This window comes from Cydia strobilella, chromosome Z, assembly GCF_947568885.1.
Source record: "Cydia strobilella chromosome Z, ilCydStro3.1, whole genome shotgun sequence".
NCBI lineage: Eukaryota > Metazoa > Arthropoda > Insecta > Lepidoptera > Tortricidae > Cydia > Cydia strobilella.
In genome coordinates, this window is record NC_086068.1 from 40,778,125 (window position 1) to 40,806,091 (window position 27,967).

General features: G+C 37.6%; 4 protein-coding genes across 6 annotated transcripts in view; 1 reads left to right on the forward strand and 3 right to left on the reverse strand.

Moving 5' to 3' along the window:
* Positions 1 to 27,967, forward strand: part of LOC134754826 (serine/threonine-protein phosphatase 2A regulatory subunit B'' subunit beta-like) — a 146,738-nt gene that overhangs the window by 51,170 nt on the left and 67,601 nt on the right. The gene's annotated exons all lie outside the window — the stretch shown is intronic.
* Positions 172 to 8,743, reverse strand: LOC134754899 (myb-like protein X). 2 transcript variants are annotated; one of them, XM_063691371.1, is made up of 3 exons: positions 8,651 to 8,743; positions 7,609 to 8,572; positions 172 to 555 (listed from the first exon to the last, which is right to left on the reverse strand). In XM_063691371.1, exons 1-3 carry the CDS (start codon positions 8,690 to 8,692, stop codon positions 545 to 547), a joined length of 1,017 nt encoding a protein of 338 aa, XP_063547441.1. In that variant the 5' UTR covers positions 8,693 to 8,743; the 3' UTR covers positions 172 to 544. The 2 variants fall into 2 exon arrangements, with proteins under 2 accessions (XP_063547441.1, XP_063547439.1); XM_063691369.1 differs by lacking the exon at positions 172 to 555 and having other exon boundaries at positions 7,222 to 8,572.
* On the reverse strand, positions 16,955 to 17,701 carry LOC134754128 (uncharacterized). The gene is made up of 2 exons (XM_063690207.1): positions 17,622 to 17,701; positions 16,955 to 17,486 (listed from the first exon to the last, which is right to left on the reverse strand). Exons 1-2 carry the CDS (start codon positions 17,670 to 17,672, stop codon positions 17,010 to 17,012), a joined length of 528 nt encoding a protein of 175 aa, XP_063546277.1. The 5' UTR covers positions 17,673 to 17,701; the 3' UTR covers positions 16,955 to 17,009.
* LOC134754031 (uncharacterized) lies at positions 25,946 to 27,797 on the reverse strand. Its single transcript, XM_063690091.1, has 2 exons — positions 27,727 to 27,797; positions 25,946 to 27,292 (listed from the first exon to the last, which is right to left on the reverse strand). Exons 1-2 carry the CDS (start codon positions 27,772 to 27,774, stop codon positions 25,964 to 25,966), a joined length of 1,377 nt encoding a protein of 458 aa, XP_063546161.1. The 5' UTR covers positions 27,775 to 27,797; the 3' UTR covers positions 25,946 to 25,963.

A 27,967-nucleotide genomic window follows, 5' to 3' on the forward strand; every position in this document is an offset into this window, starting at 1 on the left:
TGAGTCGTAATTAGAAAAATGCAACTGCTTTTTTGAACAGGTAGCGTTACCCGGGTCATCGTTACTTTTTACGTCTTGTAATCGGCTCCAATACTTTGGTATCCACATGTCTCTCGTACTGAGCGGATATTCCACTTCAGGAAAGAAATCAGATCTCCTGAAACAGTACGGCTGAGGTTCAGGATCATATTTTTTGATGGATGTAATTACGTTAGTTTTGGACTTAGCGTTAGCGGCTATAACTAACTTACGTTTATATTTTGTTTCCATTTTACATTTCTGTGCTTGACACGAACAGTTACATATGCTATTATTAGATTTAAATTGTATAGGATACTCATTTAGGAAACGATGGTACTCCTCGGGTCCTGAGTCGGAAGGATATTCGACATTAGGAAAACGAATGGATTTCGAAATATTAGTAGCAACAAAATTATGACCTATTGCTTGTTTTTTCATCCTTTTAGTATGTGAAGATTTAATATTCTTGGCAGTACTTCTCAGTGGAAATTTAGAATGATTTGTATGACGCGGCATACAATGATTAGTCAGTATCTGAAAAAAAGAATGGCATGAAAATTTTAAATAAAGTAATTTATTTATGATAGATGATATCTTGCTTTCCCAAAATAACACATAGATAGGTAAATTGGTTTATTTAAAAATAGGTACAGAGGAAGTGTCTGAATATGGGTGCTGGCCGTTAATAGTCCAAAATAACGAACCCTATAGGCACACAAACCAGAACAAAACATTTATTTGTATCAGTTTCGTACATTCAATATAGTATACAGGATGGAAAAAATTAATGGGCCCTGGAGGGAAAGTGCCTTACAACCTTGTGTTAGCTCATTTAACTTAAAGGAAACATTCTTTTATTTTTAAAAAGAAACGAAACTGCATTCAGATTTTTTTATTAGCTTGTCTCGCCCGGTAATCGAACCAACTAAAAATTCCAAAAAATAAACATTTGCTATTTTATTCTACTAGTCAATACAGTTATTGTTAATGATAACATTTCTCCAAGAAACAGGTCCGCGTGAGTCGGTTTCCTATAGACTGAGTGTCCCAGCATGCCACAACATGTGTGAATGCGACCGTTGGTAACGTTGAAAGTGAACGCAGCCGACGCGCAAGAATGAGGGTAGACAGAGCGCTGTCTACACAACTTTGACACCCACCCGCTATCTTCAGTCACCCGTGAACATGATGCATGTAACTGCGTCGAAATATCGGGAGCTCACAAATAATACAAAAGGTAATCACGGTCTATATCCCGGTCAATATAAGTCTAGTGAAACTCTCTAATTATAGAACATGCATTTGAAAAAAAAAACTTTCATTGAAATGGGTTCAATAATAATAACAAAATCTATTCTAGTCGAATAAAAGCTAGAAAACACCTCTTCATGATGTCAAGGTCAATGATGTCACAGAATTAATAATATAAAAGTTTCGAATTCCATTCCTTACTTGTTGCTTTTTTATTTTTTCGCAACTGTATTAAAAAACGTCGTTTGATATACGTGCGGAAATGTCATTCTTCACTCGTCCCGAGTCTTGCCACGAGCCGTAGGCGAGTGGCAAGATATCTCGGTACTCGTAAAGTACTATATTTTTTAGTAGGCATGGATTAAATTTATAAAACACATGAATAAACAAGGTTAATTACGCTTTCAATTATCTAAAAATTAGTATAAACATACTGTATTATTATAACAGAGAAGAGCTAACTCGGAGTTAGCTCCATTGTAAAAAAATGTTTTGCCGTTATTAAGGCTACACTACTAATAACTAACAAAATGTGGGTACGTTTTTGGTCTGAATTTATTTATTTATTTAAGAATACAGCTGACTTGGCTGTTAGGAAAATAGCCTATAGGACCTATATATTTTATAATTACCTTTTACTAGGTATAGAAGTGTAATAAGTAGATAAAAATGTTTGATTGCTTTAAATAAATATAACGTATCCAAGTAGGTACTTATTTACAATGGCTCGCTGAATCGAATGGACTATTTATTACCAAGAAACAAACTACTTTGTTATAAAATGTATGCTTAGTACACATTCAAATTGTGCTGGAAAAAATGGTATTGCTATGGAATTTGCGTTTGTATGATACACTGACATAACACGAGTCAGCATCGATAGTAGCGGATGATATAACGCACCAAAAGTATCTGCCACCCTAGAATTATTTTCCAAATAGATCTCCTAATATAGATAGGTTCATTCACGAAGACGCGTGCTTTCGTATTGTTCGTATTGTCATACCGTTAAAGGCTAGATTTGCGCGTCATCGGGGATGACCCTATATAAAAGTATATCTCTATAGTTCGCGTTCAAAAGTCTTTATTAAAGTCTAATTTTTCTACCGTCATATGACCGATTAATAGAATTAGTAGAATCAATAACAGAAATCAAGTATGACATAATAGGTATATCGGAAGTGAGAAGAGTAGGAACGTCAATAGAAGAACACAAGAATTTCATTTTCATAAGCACAAGACCGAATTAAATGGGCTGGTCATCTTTGGAGGAGGCCTTCACCCAAACGGGGATACTTGCAGAAACAACAACCTAAATATAAATACCTATATAATAAGTTACTAATCAACTAAATAACTTATACTTAGATACAACACTATTGTTTTATTTTTCTGCATGTAGAGACATATCCCTTTTTGTTAAATTGTAAGAACTGGCTGACTGTAGCTATGTTTTAAGATTGCTTACCCCAAAAGGTGCCAACCAAGGTCCTATTTCTGAGCCTTTTCCTGTGCACATACTATAAACCTTATACATAATTATATATGTAAAATTTAGGTCTGATAGTGAGGAAAAATATACTGCACAACAGTGAATGATAAAAATTACTCAAGTTGAACCACACTTGAGTAATTTTTATCATTAAGAGAACAAAAATTGTGTAATTCTACGGAACCCTCGGCATACGAGTCCCGTCTTGGCTAGTTTTTATGCTAATGCGATTTTTTAAAAGCAATGCTATTGGCAAAGCAATATGCGACTACTGCGAGTGACATGAATGCATTTCTGCCGCTTCTGCTTCTGCAGTGTACTAAGCCTGGCTGCTTTATGCGAAAGCGACTTTATATTGTAACTAAGTTTTTTTTAATTTACCTACTTGTTTTAAGATACACAGGAACCCGCTGCCAAATAGCCGCTCCTATTCCCCATCCCATACCTCATATTAAAATGAGAGTACGCTCTCATTTTAATACATGCTGGAATTACTTACATCAAATTTGGTATGAACATTTAAGTAACATATGTATATGTACCTCTGGGATTGTTGTTCATTGCTAAAAATTGTTATACAAAGAAAATAGAGCGAGTAGAAGTTTTATATGTAAAACAAGTTTTCTCCGAGATATTACTTTAATGTTCATGTTATTTGAGCATGTCATTACTCATAATAAGATGAGATTGTAACTAGGATTGTATGGCGGCGGCTGGGTCCTTGTTCTTGTGACTCTTGACTTGACTAAGCGAATGTTGTGTTTATGATGTCTTCATGTATTTAAGTTCACATGCGCCACGCCGTACATAACGAGCACTCCACATGTGTTCACTTACTTTCATAATTAATATATTTTTCTAGAAACAGCCCAACTTTAGTTGAAATTAGCTTGTACGTTTTTTGACAATATATTATTTATTGTGTAAAAGCACGTGGATAATTCAACACTACTAAGTTTATTTTTTAAATTAAATAGCTAGGTAATTTTAGTAATGAATAAAAACGGTATATTTCTCACCTGTAATGTAATAAAAACGATCACAACTATGGCAACTTTGTATCTCAGCCCCATGCTGCCGTAATTAATTATTGTCTAGCTGTCTCGATTATATCATTTGTGTTAAATACCTAATTTGTAATGAGTACGTGATGATAGTTACATTATCTTTTATAACTTTATCATTTCATGTGTTGAAAATCATAGACTAGTATTGTTCGAGGTAATTTTGACACTGTATTTTACAAATATGCTGAGATATGTCCGCAATATCATTGCCAAAATGAGACTTCAGATCTGCAGTTTTTTTAATATTGAGCGGCACTGTAATTTAACCCAGCCTAATATTATTAAGCCTGGGAAGTCGGTTGTGTTTCTTCTTCACGTGAAACGAATCCAAATAAGTTATAGTAGTTTATGTGACTGCTACATAATGAAAGGCATTAAAATACGAGTGTGGGTTTACGAAACGAATGAAATGAGTTTCATAATAGGATCACACGAGTATTTTAATGCCTAATTATGTACAGTTACAAACACTGCTATATCTACATCAATATCATAAATTTGTAAGCTTTAACAAAACAAAGTAATTTTATACTTACAAACTAATTAAACGTCAAATGGCGGTAATGTAAACTTTTTCGCGTGTCATGGTTTTTTTTTTTCAATTCAGATACAAACTAGAGTCGGGAGCCGACTACCATATGGTTCGATATCAAATGCGAAATTGAGAGTTGCTTGTCGATCGCCATCTTGGTGATATCGAGTCGTGATTATATTTTTGTTTTTGCTCATTGACGTTGTTTAAAGTGTAATACTGATAGCCTATATGCAGTAAAATAATGAGGAAGTGTGCGGATAATGAAGAATTAATCTAGATACGAGTTTATCCACCGTTCTGGCGTCAACGCCAAGTAGCTCCACTTAGCCCTTGTATAGTCCTGCTATCGCTTTACAAGAACTCAAACTACCGAACAACGTTGCGCTCTATGAGCATTTGCATAAATCCTGTTGCCAAATCAAAATACGTCGTCATTGGCAAAATCCTTCCTGAACATACAGGAGGGGAAGGCCACATTTTTTTTTAAAGTGCGAAATTTGACAAAATTGTTTGTAACTGACACTTCATTTCGAATAAAACGTCATCTCGACTGATATTAGAATAGAGGCCAAATCAAACTTCTTTCTTTCTCAGAGAGGTTATCGATAAAGTTAAAATTACGATACACCCACAGATACAGGTTTGTAAATACGTATAGGCCGTTAGCGTTTCTGAATATACATATTATAGGGAGCTTATGGCATTGATGTACGAGTAGATATAATCATCAATCAATCATAAAAGTTAGAGTTTGTCGTGTCACCTCGTTTTGAGAGCACTCCCTTGACTACCGCAGCCAGCATCGGAATCCTCGGCGTCGACATTCCGAGTGAAGTCCAGTTCCGCGGCCATTTAGAGGTTAAGGCCAAATTAGCCTCAAAAAAACTCTGTGTGCTCAACAGATCGAGACAATATTTCACGCCGGCCCACCGCCTACAGCTGTATAAACCGCAGGCACACATGGAATACTGCTCTCATTTATGTGCAGGGGCACCCCAATACCAGCTTCTCCCTCTGGACCGCATCCAACGAAGAGCGACTCGAATTGTCGACTGCCAGCGTATTTCGGAACGGCTTGACTCCTTGGTGCTGCGTAGAGATGTGGCCTCGCTCTGCATTTTCTATCGCGTGTATAACGGGGAGTGCTCCGAGGAATTGTTAGGATTAATCCCTGTCGCTTCTTTTCGCCATCGCCCTACGCGACAACATTACCATCTTCACCACTTAGATGGTTGGCAGTCCTCAACTGTGCGTTTCTCTAGAAACTTCCTGCCTCGCACAGCTAAACTGTGAGTAAACTGTCGCCTGCGGTATTTCCGGACCGATATGAACTTCAAACCTTCAAGAAAAGAGCGCACACCCATCTTAAAGGCCGGCAACGCACTTACAACCCCTCTGGTGTTGCGGGTGTTCATGGGTGGCGGTAATCGCTTACCATCAGGTGATCCGTCTGCTCGTTTGCCTCCTATTTCATAATAAATACATTGTGCAACATGGGGCGTAAATTATATATTGCAAACGAGAGTATATTTAAATCGCGACGGCTTGCTGGAGCGATTTACAGACTCGAATTTGCAATATTATTACGCCCCGAGTTACATACAATGTTTTTCATCACACTTACGATACAGAAATGAAGTATAAAGACAAAAAAACTGTTAAAAACAATACTAATTTAATAATTAACTGTAATTTATTTTTGTAAACCTGTGTTGTGTACAATAAAGTGATTACTACTACTACTACTACTGGAAACTTCATAACTCCCTAGTGAGTTAGTAGAGAAAACGCTTTTCTATAGTTCCCGCTAAGCCTGCGTGCAATTCCACATTTATTGAGCCAATGTGATGAAAATGTAGATTGTGATACAAGTGTGGTGTGGTAAGCGATATTGTGATACAAGTGTGGTGTGGTAAGCGATATTGTGCGCGACCATTTGTTTTAATACGACGTTTATCAACACACTTGCGGGGAAAAAACGAAACTTAAATATTAATCAAATATAATTTTTAAAACAGTAAGTCCAAAATCTGTCATACTGCCTGCCATGCCGGCGCCCCCTCGCCTAAAATCTATTCGACCAATTTAAGAAGGCTCCCACTCCATAGATATTATTTATTAACTCGATCGGTTATTATACATTACTTACAAGTGCTATAATATAATAAGAAAAGCACGCTAGGGTTATGAACCTAAAAGCGGTTCAATAAGTTCCACGTTACGAGCAAGTGTGTTGAAATAGTTATTTACGATACAAGTGCGGAAAAGAGGAAATTCGAAACGAGTGGCGATAAATTAAAACACGACCGCTGGGAGTGTTTTAAATCGACACGAGTTGCAAATTACCTATTCGCACGTGTATCGTACAACGTTTTACAGTACTTATGGCCCTTTAAACTTTCGACGTGTGCACGAAAAGTACTCTTTTACGCACTAGTGCGTAAAGTGCACTTTTTGTGCATATGTCGAAAGTTTAAAGGGCCATTCGCAACTCGTGTCGATTAAAAACACTCCCTGCGGTCGTGTTTTAATTTATCGCCACTCGTTTCCAATTTCCTATTTTCCGCACTTGTATCGAAAATAACTATTTATATTTTTCTATTTTTCTTGGCTTTAATGCAATGGTATGGAGTATCGTTGCATAGGTCTTTAAAAACGAATAAGGGCCTTCAACAACCATTTTTTGATTGTGAATATTTTCGGAAAAAATCGCTCCGAAAGAAAAAAGATGTGCCCTCTCACTCTAACTTTTAAACCATAGTTCCAAAAAATATGAAAAAAAAAAAACAAAAGCTTATAATTTATAATAAATACTTTTAATGAAAACTATAGCGAACATGTTCGGTCCAAACTTTTTTGTTATTGCAAAAAGTCTTCTAAAAAGACGTACAAAGCACTGCGAAGGTAGGTTTATACCTTTATAGGTAGGTATATACTCCCTTATGTTTGTGTTGACTCATAAATAAACATTGGGAATAATATCAGTGATATCACTTAAGTAACTGAATAGCACTCACTTAGTGTTGGCACTTATTAGTGGTCGGATATTCGATTCTATTGTCAGATATCAGGTATAACTGACCTTTTGTCTCCAATATCTGAATTAGGGTGCACTGTTTATCATTATGTTTCTGAAGTAAGATCTCCAGTGACTGAAGTATTAGTATAATCTGCAGGTATATCCCAAAGTTGATTAAATGATTTATCTACTTTTTTATCTTCCAACCCTGCTACACCTATACCTAAATAACTGTTGGTATTTTCAACTCCCTCTGCACATAATTCACTGATCGCTTCTTTGGCTCCGTCTACATTTCCTTCATTGTTAGTATATTTTGCTTCATTTGCTTCGTTGTTGGTATCTTCAGATTCCGCTAGTATTTCTTCATTTGCTTCGTTGTTGTTACCTTCAGGTTCCGCTAGTATTTCTTCATTTTCTTCATTGTTAGTATCCTCAGGTTCCTTTAGTATTTCTTCATTTTCTTCATTGTTAGTATTTTGAGGTTCCTCTAGTATTTCTTCATTTTCTTCACCGTTGGTATCTTCGGGTTCCGCTAGTATTTCTTTATTTTCTTCATTGTTAGTATCTTGAGGTTCCGCCAGTATTTCTTCATTTTCTTCATCGTTAGTATTTTGAGGTTCCTCTAGTATTACTTCATTTTTTTCATCGTTGGTATCTTCGAGTGCCGCTAGTATTTTTTCATTTTCTTCACCGTTGGTCTCTTCGGGTTCCGCTAGTATTTCTTCATTTTCTTCGTTGTAGGCATCTTCGGATTCTACTAGTGTGTCTTCATTTTCTTCGTTATTGGTACCACCTGGTACTTCTGGCAATTCTACATTTGCTTCGTTTTTGGTATTTCTGGGTGCTTCTAGTACCTCTGCATTTGCTTCGCTGTTGGTACTTTCGGGTCTCTCGACATTAGATTTATTACTTGATTTTTGAAATTTGAACTGTGTATCTTTGACTTTTCTATCTACAGTTAGAGAATTGTATGCGTTCTTAACTTCGTTACTAAAAGGAGCAAGAATGTCATCGTTGCCTTCGCGGTAGTAGTATGGTTCGATCGTATCTAGTACCTTAGTTGGGTATTCAACCTCAGGAAAATTGCTCTTCTGAATACTTTCAGGAGCGCTTATACTTTCACTAGAACAGAATATTTTTTCGTATTGGCCACTTTCACTTGGTGAAGGATAACAGCACACCACCTATAATATAAAAAAAAAAGATTACGTTATATTCTTTTTCGATGTCAGAACATGGAAAAATAACTAAAAATCACTTACGTTTAATATAGGTATGAAAATGATACTAAATTGTGACTTCATGGCAAATGACGTACAGCTAAGGTTTGGTATGTTTGTGGATAGGGTGAGACCTGTTCGTGATTATTATACCCAATGTTCTTTTGCCAGTGATTATTGGCTAAAACTATTGTGTCACAGATTTGATAGAGTAGGTAATTGTACATATTTATCATTCAAAATATTTCTACATATCAGTCGCTATCAATGCAATTTTCACGAAATTGTGTTACAATAAAATTCTTTTAAAAATCACGTATCTTTGAAATTCCTTCTGTTTCCTCCATTACCTAATAAAAGATTAAACAGTGCTTAAACCCCTTACTATAAAAGAGGATAATGCTTGTACAGTAGTGGCAAATACTTACTTACTCATCATTCTTCGGAATTTCTTTGAACCTACATTTTTTAAATAAATAATATCCTAAAAACGAGTCGAGCAATTTCTAAGAAATTTTAACTTAGGGTGTCGAAGGGCGACGGTAATTGCTTACCATCAGACGATTCGTCTGATCGTTTGCCTCCTATATCATAACAAAAAAAGTTACATGAGTGGAAAAATAATGTGTCCAATTTGTCTTACGTTAAAGTACCTATTATATGTACCTATTGTTACTCTATTTATTTTTCGCCTTAGGTTAGGGATTAATAATTTATGGATATAAAATGGATAAAAAACAAAACAAAATACATATAAACATATTATAAAAAACACAGGGCCCAAACTGCCGGTGGTCAGGGTCGCAGATAGAGGAACTATTACATATATTGGCAACCTCTAGGGTCTTTGTCAGAGTCAGTTAGTGGTAGAGAATATCAACAAAATTATATACTATTGGCAAGAAAACCGGCCAAGTGCGAGTCGGGCTCGCGCACGAAGGGTTCCGTATCATTACACAAAAAAACGGCAAAAAAATCACGCTTGTTGTATGGGAGTCCCACTTAAATATTTATTTTATTCTGTTTTTAGTATTTGTTGTTATAGCGGCAACAAAAATACATCATCTGTGAAAATTTCAACTGTCTAGCTATCACGAATCGTGAGATACAGCCTGGTGACAGACGGAAAGACACAGACAGACAGACAGCGGAGTCTTAGTAATAGGGTCCCGTTTTTACCCTTTGGGTACGGAACCCTAAAAAAACGATGTACTCCCACCAAGATGACGGCAGGAGTCCACTTATTTAATGCGATGAAATTTTGAGTGAGGCCTAGAGGTAAGAACTAAGAACCCCCTGGCTAGTAACATTTTACTAGTTTCCCGGAACTTACAAAATTAGGCACTAAATATCATTTGATATTACCTACCAGTCGCTTTGTGATGAAGGAGAACACCGTGAAGAAACCTGCATAGGTGCATGCGCTAAGAAATTTAACCTAGTCTCTGACCCAGGGCCAGAGTGGGCCAGCGTAGCATATAGCGATCCCTCTGGCTATTCCCTAAAAGTTGATAAACCTCATTTTAATACATCCGTGTAAATGAAACGTCATTTCAAGAGGTTTGCAGCATTTACTGGGTGAGAAGATAAATATAGAGAAACTAATGTGTATTGTTGCAATCCCGATGTCGGTAGCGGCGACCAGAGCGCCGGCCGAAAAGTGCGGGCGTCCGTCAAGCCGGGCTTAGCAAAGCCGGGCTGAGGACAGGCCGCAAGGGCTGGCCCTTTGTGTGGGGGCTCGCATTAAGAGCGCCATGGCATCGTCCTGAGACACGCAGCCTGCGAGCCGGAACTGCGTCCTACGGCGTAGATTATGGCGTCACTGCGCCACGCCGGAAAGCTGGCGGCGGGCACCTGCGCGCTGAGGGGCGCGGTATTCCATCCTGCCGTGGGAGGTGGTGGCGATAACGAGTCCGACTCCGACCTCACGCGCACCACAGTAAATCACACGCGGAATCACGCGCACTTAACAAGAAAGGGGTTCCTCCCGGCCTAGTCAGGCGGCAGGGGACAATGGTTTGTCCGTTCTCCGAGCTTCGCTAAAACGTTGCGTCCCGGGCCCACCCAGTATCCCATCTGTCTTTCCTCCAAGCAAAAATATTTTTTTCGCAGATATCGTTTCAATACGCCCTTGCCTTCCGAACGTCAAATCACCTCGAACTACTTTCTAATTCGAACAATGCTCAAATAAAATATATATTTGTTAACATTAATACTATTTTACAAGACTAATGTTTATTACTAATAATTATATACTTAATGCCATTCTTTACTTCGTTTTATTTACAATGTCGTTTATCTGTGCGTAGAACTAAACCGTGAGCCGTGAGAATTGTCACTTCAATTTTTGACAGATAAACGTCATTGCCTGATGTACCTACAATTCTTACTTTTAAATCAAACAATGGGACTTCCGGTTCGAGCGCCATCTTGATAGTTAGCATCGTGATTAATTACTTTGTTTTTTGCTCATTAATATTGTTTAAAGTGTAATATCGATAGCTTATTATACAGTAAACTAATGTGGTATTGTGCAGTGAATGGAGAATTAATTTTGAAGCGCGTTTAACCACCATCTTGGAGTCAACGGCCGGTAGTCCACGTGCTTCTTGTAAAGTCTAGCTATCGATTTACAAGAGCTAACAAATCACCGTACACTGTCTTGTACAACCGTACAATTTTTGTCGTTTTTAAACCTCTTAATACCTTGATACTGGCGAAATAGTCCCACTGGGCTGAAGCCATAATTTTAAAAGAAGAAGAAGAAGAAATCAAACAATGATTTCATATATGATTTTGAAAATACTAAATAACTCGAAACGTGAACGATCTAAATAGCTTCAGTGAACTGCGAGGAACATTTTGATATGCTTTTGGCCAAGTTCTGTACAGTGGTTGTGATGTAATTTAGATGTCAAGTTTCGCCAAGATCATGTGCTCTTCTTAACCTGTTCTTCGAAGTTAGCTGATTAAGAGGCTGGATATCTTACTCAACCTACAGCTGAGAAGGTATGCTTTAGTTTTACATAAGTGTTATACTGGAAAACATGTTATTTTGTTGAAAATCCGACATTGATGTTTTGGAGGTTTAATGGTAGGTTCTCTTGGGTATCAATGTAAGTAGCATCGCTACAATTCCTATTTTCAGACCCTATCCTTCATCGTCATTAACTTAAGTTATTTTCTTGTCGGTGGAGTATCTTCCAGCTTCCCCTATCTTGCGCCAGCTCTTTGACTTTTTGATACGATACGACCCCTGCTTTTTCTTTCACTTATTGCTCTAAAAAGCTGCTCCAGTATACCTAGTTTTAAAGAAGTGGTTGTGTCGTATTAAGTGTCCAATCATTGTTTCGCGTCTATTTCCAATAGTGTTCAGGATAGCTCTCTCCTTTCACTCACTCTTCTTAACACGTCCTCATTCGTTATCCTGTTTCTCCCTTGGGGTTGTATTAAAAAAAAAACTCTAGAGCTCTGCGACACTTAATGAATATATGTTTTAAAATTCAAGGTATTCATCGGTAATGTATCTATTTTCTATTTTCATTTATTCACCATAAAGTTATATGTGCATTACATATACATATGCATTACATATACATATGTGCATTACATTACATATAAAGTAATATGTGAACTAACTAACAAAATTACAACAAAATGCAGAGAATGCAAAGAGAAAGATACCTTAGAAATGTGCCAAAAAGTTGAGGATTTAATTCAAAGGTGTCAAATGGATAAGGCTTACAATACTATAAAAACTGTGCACAAAAAACACACAACAAGAAGTACGACAATGTTGGACGAACAGGGTAACATATTAATAAATAATAGTGAAAGAGATGGAAGAGATATATTGAAGAAATGTATAAGGGAGAGGGATTGAATGAAGATGATATGGAAGATGAGAGACTGGTAGAGGATTATGATATGGGTCCAGCTATTCTCAAGGAAAAGTTTGAAAAAGCCTAGTCATGTATCCACTGTGGAAAAGCCGCAGGAGATGATGAAATATATATTGAAATGATAAAATATGCCGAATGTGAACCCATGAAAGACGAGATTTTTAGACTAATAGAAAAAAATGTATGCTACAGGACAGTTACCATCAGACTTCATAATTAGTAAAACCGTTACACTTCCGAAAAAACTAAACACTAAAATGCGAAGAACATCGAACCTTAAGCCTTATTTCACAAGCATCCAAAATTTTACTTAGAGTTATCCAAAACCGATTACGGCCAATAGCTGAACGACACTTAGGACCAGATCAATATGGGTTTAGGCAAAATAAAGGAACCAGAGAGGCAATTTTGGCGCTTAGAAATATAGTTGGCAGGCGACTGGAGGTAAACCTAGACACTCATATAGCTTTTATTGATCTCGAAAAAGTATTGGAGTCGACTACAGGGATAGAAAGATCATTTATGAACTTTATAAGAACCAGGAGACCATTATCGAAGTAGGAGAAGAGAGAGGGAAAGCCAGAATCAGACAAGGAGTGAGACAGGGGTGTCCACTATCACCACTCATCTTTAATATTTTCATAGAACAGGCCATAAAAATTATAACAGAATCAGATTTAGGAGGAATTAAAGTAAACGGAAACAAAAATCATTTCATACGTTTTGCGTACGATATCGCGGCATTTGCCAATAACCGAAGTCAATTACAGCAACTAGTCTCCAAAATGGATGAAATTTTTATTCAATTCGGACTTAAAATAAATTGCAAAAAAACGAAAACTCTTACAGTTGCAAAAAACATTCTGACAGCATCGAACCGCCCAAAAGTTTACAAACCCATCATACTACAGGACACACCCATAGAACAAGTCAATCAGTACAAATATTTAGGAAGCGTGATAACCAATGACTCTAGATGCACCGAAGACAGAGAATCGCTATGGCTAAAGGAGCCTTCAATAACAAAAAAGACCTACTTAAGGCACGCATTTCCAAAAAAGCCAAGAAACGATTGATAAAAGTGTTTATCTGGAGCATTGCGTTGTATGCGAGTGAGACGTGGACACTGAGACAAAAAGACAGAAAAAGGTTGGAAGCTTTCGAAATGTGGTGTTGGCGGAGGATGGAAAGGATTAGCTGGACTGAAAGAAAGACGAATGAAGAGGTTTTGAATATGGTAGGAGAAAGGCGAAGCTCATTGAATACCATAAGGAATAGGAGAGGCAAGATGTTAGGACACCTAATACGAAACGACAACTTTTTCCTTAACATCCTGGAAGGAAAAATTGAAAAGACGAGAGGCAGTGGAAAGCCTAGAATCACATATCTGAGCCAAGTAAAAGAGAATGCATCGTACGAGCAAATCAAAAGACTGGCTCAGGAATGAAAGGACTGGCAATTACTCCACCGACAAGAGCAAAGCTCTTAAGTGATAATGATGATGATGATGTACATGGTATGTCAGATCATTAAACACTTAAAATAAGTACAATACATTACAAGTAATTGTTGTCAATTAAAATAATTATAAAATTTCCCTTCAATGGCCTATTTACGAGTAACATTATGCAAAGTTATTCATGTCAATATTACAGTTTAAATATTCGGTCACAAAGTAGAAGTCATGCTTCCTGAAATAATTATGTATTTTATTTTTAAAGCTATTTATTGGCAGGTTAGTTATTTCCAATGGCAGTTTATTGAACATTTTGATCTTTAAGTAAACGCCCTGTTTTTGACATTTTTTAAGCCGCACCTTTTGGCAGGCCTATGGAACTCTCCGCGCGAGCTCGGATTTATACCTACGAATCGCCTCCCGTTCACGGTAGAAAAGCAAGCCAGTTGGTTGCCACACGCGCTCACGCACGCACGTCACCGCGCGCCGCACTTGCAATTTTTACGATAGTTACAAGCTACGTCGGTACTTACTATTGAATTTCTTAAATAAACATGTAGTGTTTATTACGACAAATTTATAGTTACAAAGTAAAACAGGTGTAAATGAATGAATGACTAAAATACATAATTTAAGATTAAGATTTCATTTTATTTCACTCCGCTGTTAGAAATGATAAATACCTATTGGTATTTATCATTTCTAATGATTCTCATGATAAATACCTATTGGTGTTTATCATTTCTAAGCGTCGGCAACCCTAGCGTTGTGCCGGTGCGCGCGGTGCGGGGAGCGGACCGCCGAAGGACACTCCATTGTATTTTTGTGTAGGTATCAAAACGGTAGGTATTTGCGTTTTCTTTGAGAGATAAGTATCTGTTCGTAAGAACTATTATATAATCTGTGCCTTTGGTAGAAGCAATTTGTGCCTGGATCGCTTGTTATAATTGTGTACAATGTATATCCGATAATTTTAGAAGAGAGTCCGCTTGTTTGTGAATTTCTAGCAAAGAATTATAGATATCTACATACGAGACTCTTACAAAGTAGTGATTGAAGAAGTGATTTAAAGCAATTTAGTGACATTCTTTTAAGTTTGTGAAACATAATTGACATGTACAGTACGTTCGTAGTGTACGTTCACCTTTTGTTTTCAGTATAAACATAGAGAAATATAAGTAAAGGAAAAGTGGTAACCATACATCAGTTTTCGCGCTTTATTTTGTAGTCGACATCTAGCGTCAAGTAGCGGAACTACTGCTACTCGACAATAGATGTCGCGACAAACAAAATCTAATGCTCAACGATTTTCAGCTAATATTATAATCAGAGTAACCGGAACTCTATTTTTAACTCCTTCTGCTTTTAATATTAGTTACAAATTGTTGAGCAATACACTTTTCGTCAGTCGCGACACATTCGACTTTTAGTGTCGAGTAGCAGTACAGAGAGTTCCGCTACTTGACGCTAGATGTCGACTACAAAATAAAGCACGTTTTGGGAAGAAACTCTTTCTGTACAAATGAGCGAATTTTTATTGCAGTTCGGATGTTGAAATTTGTTTTCAACAGATCCGTTATTGTTTCCAGAGATGTGTTTGATTAGTCAGACACAATTTACGTACATTTCTAAACAAATTATTCCCTAAAATCTTATAGGAATGACGGCAAATGCTGGGCCATATGGCCTTGCCACTTTAAATGTACAATGTGGTTACCTTGGACTGAGAAACTGAAACAACTTTAGGCAGACAATATGGAGTCATACGCACACGTCGGACACGTCGGGTGTCCCCACCGACGCAATTCGTTGTGATTCTAATTCTAACCCGTCATGCCTATAAGATTTTAGGGAATTCGTTGTTTAGAAATGTACGTAAATTGTGTCTGACTAATCAAACACATCTCTGGTAACAAAAACGAATCAGTTGGAAACAAATTTCGACATCCGAACTGTAAAAAATTATCGCACGAAAGTACCTACTCATTTGTACCGAAAACTAAGGGTGAACAAACTTTTGACCGGTACAGTAGGTATAGTATAAGTAACTCATGCCTTTATCGACAATTTATTATTTTATAGATTAATTCAATCTTAGTCTAACATTGGACGACCGGGTCGCGACCTAAAACAATTTGCCCTTTCTAATATAAATATTTGACGTAACGGTAACGGTAGTGTTACATGTTAAATTCATTTCTATAACATAGGTACACTTTACTAAGATATATAAGCCGGACAATGCCTGGCTCAACGGGCAGGGCGTTAAACAGTAAATCAAAAATACGTGAAACTAAATTATGTATAAATTTACACGTCTGTAAATGTCAGCTGTTTCTGTTAACAGCGTCACTGAGTTAAAAACGACTTCGTCAGTGAACGGTCCATTACAGAAGACCGTCTACATGTTATTTCGTCGCTTCTAACTCTAGTATTTGTACCTATAATCCACTTACAGAAAGTCAGTAGAGCAGAAGGAACGAAGCTCGTCCTTCCATGGCTGTGTCTGAGCGACGTACCTACGTATAAAATTAAAAGTTGTTCCGAACCAACAGCCAGCTAACAAAATTCACAGTAAAGTTATATGCCAGACGTGTGTGATGCTTTGGGCTGCGAAACTAAATCCTGGGGGCCTAGCCAAGACGACAACCGTACATCGACAAACGCCTAACGAAAAGAACAAATGTATCCGGATGACAGGTTCTACGAAAAGACACGTGACGTAACAATTTCCATCCATTATTTATTTTATTTTCCATTGGGGTTTTCTATCAAATCTTTTGTAAATATAATCCCCACTTTCCCGATATCTTCAGTACCAGTAAGTTTTTATATTTATTAGCAATATGCAATGCATAATTATCTTCTCGTTCCTACAAAACTCTAGACTTTTAACCAATATAGCTAGGTAAGTAGAGTAAACTATTAGTTATAGGTACTTATATACTTATTTCAATTTATTATTAGGTGGTAAATTAAAAGATGTGCTGGATTTATGAATAAAATACATGTATTTAATTTTTTTCTAGTATTTGAAACTTATTTAACAATCAGCGTTGGCTGATTGAACCGGTCTGACAAACACACGTATCTCGGGACAAGATCTATCGCTACCTTCGCTGTTGCTGGCCGAGCTGTAGAGCACGGAGGGGGAGTACGAGCAATAGTCGTAGTCATCGTACCCGTCGCTCGGGCATGCGCTGCTCTCAAATATGCTACTGGGGTTGCTCTGCTTTTTTCCTGAGCCTTTTTTGCTCTCGATTATGTTACTGATGAGGAGGTATAGGAGTTTGTCCAGTTCATTGTCATCGTCCTCGTCGGCGTAGGGCGCGCTAGGGGCTGCCGGCACTTGCTTCTTAGGCGCGCAGGGCGCAGGCTGCGCAGGCGCGGCGGCTTGGCACGAGGGCAGAAGGGGTTTGATAATGGCGGGCACGATGAACTGGCCCCCGGGGACGATGGAAGGCGTCACCGATCCGTATCGCTGTGGACTTCCCCCACCAGTGGCAACTTGACTGTAAGCCTGAAAGTTTAATCATATTTATGCTTAACCATATGTCTCTGTGAGTTCTTATTATCGGAATTAACATCATTAATATTAGGTACCCATCCGTAAAGCATTCTTTAAAGTGTAATTTAATTATGAACGACTAGCTACCTTAGATATTAACATAATCGTCGCTAATAAATGTATTTTGAGTGACACCATTTTGATATCGGGTTTGGCCTAGTACGCCCTCACACTAGTATATATACAGGTGATTTCAAAAGCAAAATCGGTTACTGAGTAATTTTGTAACTAGGTCTTGGGAGGGTACGAGCACGTAATGTTTTTGTGAAAGATATGATTGCATGTGGATATGTGCCAGCAACGCTAATGTTTGCGCAAGCGCAGGACATTCCGTTCCGACGCACAGTCCTGCTCCTGCTTCATCACACGACTGTACAATACTCGTAGGTGAGTTATATAACTCGAAATAATATCTATTGAATCGTATAACATATTATTATGGGTTCTTCTTCTTCTTCTTCTTCTTTTTCTAGGGGCTATGTAAGGCTCCAGAGCCTATGTATTACTGCGACCATCTCTGATCTATTGTGATCGCCACCTACTACAACTCTCGATCCAAACCTGCAACTTCAGACAGCTGCTATGGGTTATTAATGTTATTATACTAAGGTTAACACTTAAAATTTAATTCCCATAATCGTTTCAAATAATGGAACGGCTATATAGTATTAGCCTGGGTGAAATCGGCAAATTATTAATTTAATACAAAATATTTTTTTATAACACTAAACCGATTAGGAATAAAAATTACACGATAAAAACGATTATCAATCCAAAAACTAATTATTTACGTTTACAGCGAATAAAACCCAACTTTCTTTGTCATGTCTTTCGTGTGGCGTAATTGATGAATGAACCCTAGCAAACTTAAACGGGTATTTTTGTAGTTCTATGATGATATTAGATGTCCATATAAACTTAAAAGGGTATTTTGTATGGACGTAACTAGCAAAAGGGAGTATTTGTGCGTCTTTACGTTCTTTTTCTAAGAAGACCGATCATCAGTTAGGCCGATTCGAAATAATTGTTATTGAGCTTTACTTTCGTGATTTTTTCATACAGGGCAGAAGTTAGAGAGAGGGACACGATAATATAAACTTTACCAAACCGAGAATATAAACTTTACCAAAAAACCGGACAAGTGCGAGTCGGACTCGCGTCACAGATTATATAATAGTTCTTACGAACAGATACTTATCTCTCAAAGAAAACGCAAATACCTACCGTTTTGATACCTAGTCATAGTCATAGTCATTTATTCATATAACAATATACATACATACCTACACAAAAATACAATGGAGTGACCTTCGGCGGTCCGCTCCCCGCACCGCGCGCACCGGCACAACGCTAGGGTTGCCGACGCTTAGAAATGATAAACACCAATAGGTATTTATCATGAGAATCATTAGAAATTATAAATACCAATAGGTATTTATCATTTCTAACAGCGGAGTGAAATAAAATGAAATCTAAATCTTAAATTATGTATTTTAGTCATTCATTCATTTACAACTGTTTTACTTTGTAACTATAAATTTGTCGTAATAAACACTACATGTTTAATGAAAGAAATTCAATAGTAAGTACCTACGTAGCTTGTAACTATCGTAAAAATTGCAAGTGCGGCGCGCGGTGACGTGCGTGCGTGAGCGCGTGTGGCAACCAACTGGCTTGCTTTTCTACCGTGAACGGGAGGCGATTCGTAGGTATAAATCCGAGCTCGCGCGGAGAGTTCCATAGGCCTGCTCGCGTTCCAAGGGTTCCGTACATTACACAATTCAAACAATGTATTTTTTATGTTAATTTCGTTAAAAAACCCCGGGGGATAGGATCAAAAACTAAGTAATTAAGTCCGACTCACGCTTGACTGCACATTTCTAATAGGTTTTCCGGTGATCTATAGGTAAAGATCTATTTTGTGTATATATTTTTTGCCAATTTTTTTGAATAACTTCTAAACTATTTATCTTGAAATTATAAAAAAAAACATATTTGAGATTCTCACAATGAGCTCTTTCATCAGATATGTAACACGATATACTTATACAAACTTTATTTTTTAATTTTTTAATTTACATCTCATTCCGCAAAAAAGGCCCCCGTGTTTAAAATTAATTTGTTTACGTTACATGTCCATCTTTGGGTCACAAACTTACATATGTGTACCAAATTTCAACTTAATTGGTCCAGTAGTTTCGGAGAAAATAGGCTGTGACAGACAGACGGAGAGACAGACAGACAGACAGACAGACAGACGCACGCGTGATCCTATAAGGGTTCCGTTTTTTCCTTTTGAGGTACGGAACCCTAAAAATGCAGCGAAAAATAAATATGCATTATTTACATGTAGGGGGGTATGTACCTTAAAAAATGATTTTTATTTGACTACTTTGTCAGCGTTATTAGCATGCACAATTGTACACTCATGCCACTGTGCCTACGGCCGCGGGCGGACAGACAGACATACAGACACGGCGAAACTATAAGGGTTCCTAGATTTCTTAGTCGATTACGGAACCCTAAAAAAGTAGGTGGGTAGCTGGTGTCGGCTTTTAAATGGTTTACTTGTATCGAGTGTTAAGTAGCCTTTATCTAATTGCAGCTATCCCGGCAGGGGTATGATCCTGCAAGTTAAATTTAATTCAGTTTAGTTTTTATAATTTTCCATAAATACTTATTTTGTAACTAATTATGTTATTCATTTTACTGCAATACAGGCAAAGCCTAGTGCGGAGACCCCTGTAATACTCTTAAACAAATCTAACTATATTAAATCAATACGAGTAGGTCTATACCTATATATAAGAATGATATATATTTCGCAAGTAGCGAATTAAAAATAAAATTTTGTTTCAGTATTGCATCCGTGCCTTTCAGTCAAAACTAAGAAAAAACAAGTGCAGTCTGGGAATGTTCATGGAATGTTTAATTACTATTCTAGCAATTTTAAGTAATATTTTTAGCGCGTATGTATACTTAGAAGTAAAATAAACCAAATAAGTACAAAAATCAAAAATTATCAGTTTTATGAAGTTTTTTTAAAAAATCTTAGAGAAATATAGTGGACGAAAACTAACATAGGCACCAATTTTATGAAATATTTAATTTCGTCCAAGAACGGACGTCTAAGATCCCGGGTATTTTAATTGACTACCGTATCGCTCTGTTTGTCCAACAGATACTAATCTAATGTCTAGAAATATAAAATTGTTTTGAAATATCGGAATACGAACATAATATGGTATTCTATAGTAGGTAGTTCATTCGTCATTTTGTATTTAATATTAATGTGCTCACATTAAAAGCCACATATCTCTCGACGTCATGTTCAATAAAATGATAACTAGTTCTCACGTAACTAGTTATCATTTTATACTTTATTGTAAATTATATTATCGTTATCAAATAAATATTACATATGGTCAAGTATGATGTAAGTATCGAGTTGCGCGAACCCCAGGGCGGGGCGGAGTTAGGTATTCGGCCCGTTCCGAGCACGTAACGTAGTGCCGATGCCGGCCGCCGCATAATAATAAAACATGTGAAACTCTTAGCCCACGATCGGCATTGCATAAACCGATTATAGATAAAAGGGACAATAGTTATAATAAAAAATACCTACATTTCTCAAAGAATTACTAAGTAAGCTATTTTTCAACACACTGGCTCGTAAAGTGGAACTTATTGAACCGCTTTCAGGCTCATAACTCTAGATATTACGCACGCGTGCTTTTTTGTTATATTATCACACTTGTGCGGTAATGCATGATAATCTAATCGAGTTAAGATTGTAACTAACTGGTAATTATATGTATGTATGGCGACGGAGCCTTCTTAAATTGGTCGAGTAGCTTTTACAACGAGGACTTGGGGGCGCGGCCGGGCCGCCAGCGGCAGGGTCGAGGGGCCGGCAGGCAGTATGGCAGATTTTTTGCTTTCACTGTTTTAACAATTAAAATTTGATTAATATATAAATTTCGGTTTTTTCCTCGCAAGTGTGTTGAAAAACGTCGTATGAAACACGTGTGCATTGGTCATTACACACATCGGCTTTCTTTTGCGCTCGTGTGTAATGACCAACGTACTTACTATTATGATACACAATACATATGCCTACTCTACCGCACTAGTGCGGTAATTAGCACTTTACGTACATATGTCGAAAATTTAAAGGGCCATATGTACTGTAAAACATTGTACGATACACGTGCGAATAGGTAAATCGGAACTCAAAATTAGTTATATGAAATGCACGACACTTCCAGGTAATTTTAAGTGTTTCGAAATTAAGCATGTAGGACGTTGGAAAATACGTTGCCATTTTGTAAATACCAATTTTCAGCGATATCTTCTATTCGCAGGTGTAAGGTCGCATAGCGTAAAACCAGAATTACCAGCCAGCCAGACCACCACCAGCTGTAGTTATCTTGCTTACAAACCAAATTACAGCCATTTGCATTTTTTTTCGGCACTGGCCTTAACATAACGAATCATTTGAAGCAATTAAAAAAAAATAGTTTATTGATACAGTGAATATGATTTAAACAAGGTTAAGTAAATTTATTCTAGTTAAACACTGCTAGATGTTGTTGCAAGATATAGAAATTGCCCGTGACACCTGCACTAGGCTGTGCCTGTCTCGCAGGATGGCACTTTTCCTAGTTTGCCAGTTTTTTATTGCTTAGGCGCTAAAGAATACACTACTATCAGCTAAAATACCAAAATGCATGCTACACTACAGTCTACTACTAAGTATACTACATTTTTTTGTGTCTACTATGACACCAACGCTAATAAAATTAAAACTTAAAGCTAACTAATGTGTGTGTGTGTGTGTGTGTGTGTGTGTGTGTGTGTGTGTGTGTGTGTGTGTGTGTGTGTGTGGGTGTGGGTGTGGGTGTGGGTGTGGGTGTGTGTGTGTGTGTGTGTGTGTGTGTGTGTGTGTGTGTGTGTGTGTGTGTGTGTGTGTGTGTGTGTGTGTGTGTGTGTGTGTGTGTGTGTGTGTGAGCGAAGGGTGTGTGTGTGTCTATTAATATGTTAATATTTTTTCTGTTTCACCATAATTCAAAGCGCTTAACCATATTTAGATTTTATATTGAGCCTCTAACCGAACAGGTTTTAAATAGTTTTAATGTCGCAATTTTTGTTGACTATCTTGTATACTGCTAAATGCTTGTATAAACCAAATCTTTTAGCAAAATGCGAGTTAAGTGCAGGTAAAGGGAAGACAAAGTTGCGTTTTTTTAGTAATTGGTCATAATTTGGCATATTAAGTATATGTTTATGTGCTATGATACAACTACGCAGAATGAACAATTGGCGCACAGTGAGGACCTCACTTTCTGTATACAAGCATTGAGTTGAGAATCTTCTCGGTTTTGAAAAAATAACCTTTAGTAACGATCGTTGGGCTCTCTCTAGAAGTATTAGATAAGTGCTTGCTGCACTACCCCACACTGAGATGCAGTACGTAATGACGGATTGAGCTAGAGCAGTGTAGGTCAATTTGAGCAGTGGCTTATCCATGACATCTCGAAGATTTTTAAAGGTTTTAAATTCGCTGTGGTTTGTATGTGCTCTGTAAAGTTGAGTTTCTCGTCCAGAATAACACCTATCTTATCTTATCTTATCTTATAGTTTCGGGGGCCCTTACGTATACACTTCGACCCATAGGGATCTTTTGTGCAGTTACCCCCTAGGAAAGATCCGTCCGCTACTCAAGAGCTTTCCCCACCATCTCCATATGCCGGATGATGGACCTTATGGGTAGCTTTTTGAATTCCTTTGGTACCAGGTAGCCTGTTCCAGTCTTTCATTCTTTGTCTGGCGAGGGCGTGATCCAGGATAACACCTAAGTATTTTATAGATGAAGCTCTTGCTATAGATTTACAGTTACATGACGTCTGAATACCAGTGCATGAGTGTGCTTTTAAGACACTTAGAGAATGCGGAGCGGAAGCAGCTGTTTTGTGAAAACATAAATATTTTGTTTTGTCTTCATTCAGGGTTAATAAATTGTTTTGGAGCCATTTCGTCACCGAAGCTAGACCGCTTTCTGTAGAGGTGATTGCTTCATCCCACGAAGCCCCGTGAAACAGGATTGCCGTGTCATCTGCGTAGCACACAATGTCTGCATTGATCAAGTTCAAGAAAGTCAAATCATTAATGTAGATCAGGAACAAAGTTGGCCCAAGTATACTGCCTTGAGGCACGCCAAAAGTTATTTGTTCAAGATTACTGACTTGTTCATTAACCCTAACACACTGTGTGCGACCCGACAAGTAGCTATGCATCCAATTTAACGGAGTTCCTCGTATCCCGGATATCTCCAATTTCCGAATCAAGATTGGGATCGACACTGTATCGAAGGCCTTGGCTAGTTCTAGGAACACTCCGACACAGGTCCTTCCTTGATCCAAATGCTCAGCGATCTTATCTGTCAATTGAGTTATAGCAGCTTCGGTAGATTTCCCTCTCCTGAATCCAAATTGCTTTTGCGATAATATATTATTTTTTTCTAGGAAATTGATTACGCGCTTGTTAACCACCCTCTCCAAGATTTTTGAAAAAGCTCCTAGAAGCGAAATGGGTCTGTAGTTGCCAAAATTACTTTTGTCCCCGCTTTTGTACACTGTGTGACAGCTGCGGCTTTCCATGCGTCGGGAAATGTGCCCTCTGCAAGACTCAGGTTGCATATGAATGTGAGAGGCAAGACAATATGGTTTTTAATTTTTTTCAAGAGTACGTTAGTTAAGCCATCGAGACCCGGCGCACTATTTGTTTTAAGTTCGACAATCATTTTTTCAATTTCTGCTTCGTAAGTCGGATTCATAAAAAGTGAACCAGATGGAGATGGAATATGTGTTATACTATTAGCAAGATCAGTTTGGGTCGAGTTAATTTCAGAGAGAATTTTGTTAGCCAAGCTTGGGCTTACATTAGTAAAGTACTCATTGCAACTGTCTATTGATTCACGTTCAGTGTTCTTTGTTTTGAGAAGGTCAGTGCATTTTATTTTAGGTTTGTTATTGTGAGTGATTTTTCTCATAGTGTTCCACAGCTTTTTAGTATCATTTTTATGCTGTCTTACTGTTTGGGAATCGTATGAAGTTTTGACTTTTCACACTAAATCAACGTAAAAGTTTCTGTAGCGAGTATAAATGGTTCTTGCCGTGAGATCATTTGGATTGCTCCTTGATTTGGCATGCATTATACATGACAGGAGCTGTGGCCGAGGGCTTTGAAACAACTTGAATCCCAGTTAGATCTCAATTCTCTTATTAACGAACCTAACTATACGATTACTCGTAGCATACTGCCCTGCCTGTGAAACCGATGGCCCTGGCTTCGAATCCCGGTAATGACATTTATTTGTGTGATGAAATGAACACAAATATTTGTTCCAGAGTCATGGGTGTTTTCTATGTATATAAGTATGTATTTATCTATATAAGTATTTATATCGTCGCCTTGCACCCATAGTACAAGCTTTGCTTAGTTTGGGGCTAGGTCGATCTGTGTAAGATGACCCCTAATAAATATGTATTATTATTATTTATACTATCACATTTATGTTTTTGGTGGAAGAACTTTTTCAACTACCTAGTTTATCTTTCTATATACGGTACGTATGAAGTACATACTCGACCATAACAATTGTCATGCATACTCGAATGTTACAACAAAAACGTTTCTTTTGTGGTTGATCCAAAATAAATATATTAGTAGGTAAAAGGCTAGAATACCCTTTATTTCACAAATTTTAATGAATGGTATTAGTCGATCAGGTTTGTTTTGAGGATCAAATGTCGGTATGGGACCCATTGTCTTAAAGCAATACAAAAGTCACAAATGATGGTCAAGTGTACTACATCGTGACGTCAGCATGTAACGTCGCTATTGCTGAGAAGCCGTGGAAAACAAGGAAATTGCGATTTTGTCGGTGAAATAGTATTTACGTTTATGTATATTATTGCTATACAATATTTTTTTAATAATATCTAGGGAATCGAATGGTGCTTACCAGTTTTTCTTCCTATTTGGAAGTTTTTTTGAAACAAGTATTTATTTATTATTCCCATATAGAGTTTTGAATGATTCACGGTTAGTTTCACTAGACTTATATTGACCGGAATATACAAATAATACAAATAATAATAATACAAAAGGTAATCACGGTCTATATCCCGGTCAATATAAGTCTAGTATTCCCATATATTTTTTAAGTTTCCAATTTATTGTGATAAATTGCTCATTTTCTATATATTTAACTAGATTTAGTTATAAAATTCAACATGTGGAAACAACCCTATTACCTATCTAATTATTAGCTATATCTGGACAGAAAAAGATAGGTATCCATAAAAAAACATTATTTGTCATGTAAGTATAAAATACATTTACAATAAAATAGGAATTATTTCTAATCAGTCTTCATCATCATATTCTTCGGCGGTGTAATCCGAAGTTTCATCGCTGTAGTCTTCTTCTTCCAGAGTATCATCGAAAGGTTTTTTTATTCTCTTATTTTGTTCAACGCGATGATAGTGATTTACATCAGACCGACCAAAATCGGCCTCGAATTTGTCAAACCGTTTTGTGAATCCAGGTTTATACCTGCTGTACGTATGAGATATTTCTTTTTTATTTTTACATTCGCAACAATTTTTTTTTTTTTCTCTTAGAAGCTGTACAAGAAGCGGTAGCAAAGTTTTGACAGCAGTTTGTTTAGTAGGTTTTTGGTCTTTGGTCATATATAGATTATTTGTGGGCGTTGAATATTCTTGCTTGACAGGATTTTGTGGTAAAATATGTGTCAGCAAGAGACCTAAATTTGGATTTTGAAGGATATTAGCTATTGGGTTTTGATTTGGTGCATTTGATACTGTCCTCTGTATTGATATATCACTATGTATTGGGATAGTACTTTGTATCGGTATTGCGTTCTGTATTGGTAGTGTACTCTGCATTGGGACTGCTCTTTGCATCTGTACCGTATTCTGCATCGGCATTGTATTTTGTATTGGTATAGTACTCTGTATTGGTACTTGAGGCGACACGGGCACAGTGCTCTTTACTGGCCCTGTACCCTGTACTGTAGCTGGAGCTGGAATGAACCGTAACCTCATGTTAGTTGGATTTTGTGCACTCGGTGGATGCAATTGAGCGGAAGATAATATTTGGGGCACTTGTTGCTTCGGCGGAGGGGAAGGTTGCAGCGTGGCTAAGAAGGACTGCGGCGGACAAGCATTAATAACATATGGAGATTGTGAAGACACGGCACCGGAGCACCGTGGCGCAAAACTTATAAAAAGGGGTGACTTTGCTATAAACCCAACTTTATCATCTGTCTGTTGGCTGGCCTCTTGACTTACAGCAGTGTACGATAGGTCATTGTTTGGTGAAGCACTGGTCAAGTTAAACAGCCCAGTGTCATGGCTGAGAGTCCCAACAATTGGATCAGATGCATTTGCACTATTAATTATTGAAAATGTAGGCAACGGTCCATCATACGCCGGGTTTCTCACAAACGTAATGCTCGTTATCGTGCCGCTACCAGGATATATAGCGCTGGTGTTTAAATTGACTTGTTCTAAATCTTTGTCAGGCGTCACTTCTAAATTGTCTTCGGAGTCTGTCGTTTGATCCGAGTGGGTAAGATTTTGTTTCTGAGATTGTTGTTTTATGGCTGCCAACTTGTGCGACGCTACGGCTACCAAATTGTTTCCTTGGTTAATTTGCTGTCCATAATTTAACTGAAAATAAACAAAGACAGATTAATGGTATATTTTTTATATATACATAAAGTGCCACCAGCGTAGTCAGTTTTAGAGTCGCACCAAGCTAAATCTGCATGGCATTTGCAATGAGAAAGGGTGCTAATGTCACCATTAATGCCAAATTTCTATGACAATATGACGTTTACAATGGCAAAGTCGGTGCAAAGTTAGCTTAGACGGACTTTTATATATTTCTGTGAACAAATTATAATAAACGTAAGTTCGAGTTCCATTTCGGCCAGCCGTATACGTCCGGAATGCCTCTCAACACGAACTAAATAGATTGTTGTATTACAAATACGAAACCTATACGTAAGGCATTATGTCCTGAATTTCCTTGGTAGGTATTTAGGAACGTATTCTGGACGTACCGGTACCGGTAGCATTGTTGCGGTGAAGACACGACCCACGTGGACCTGCACGGCGAGCAGCGCGGCGAGCAGGCGGAGTGGCGCCATGGCTGCTCTGCGGACTGCCGGGTGCGGCCGCCGCTGTTACTTTATATGCGCGTGCGTCGCTCACCTATCGCAGCTGCACATCTGACACCACCTCACATCATTCTTTATTATCTCCTCTGCTCTGATTCTATCTGTCCGTCACGTATCAAAGCGACAAGGAAAGAATGTAATCATTATGAAATCGCTCAATAAT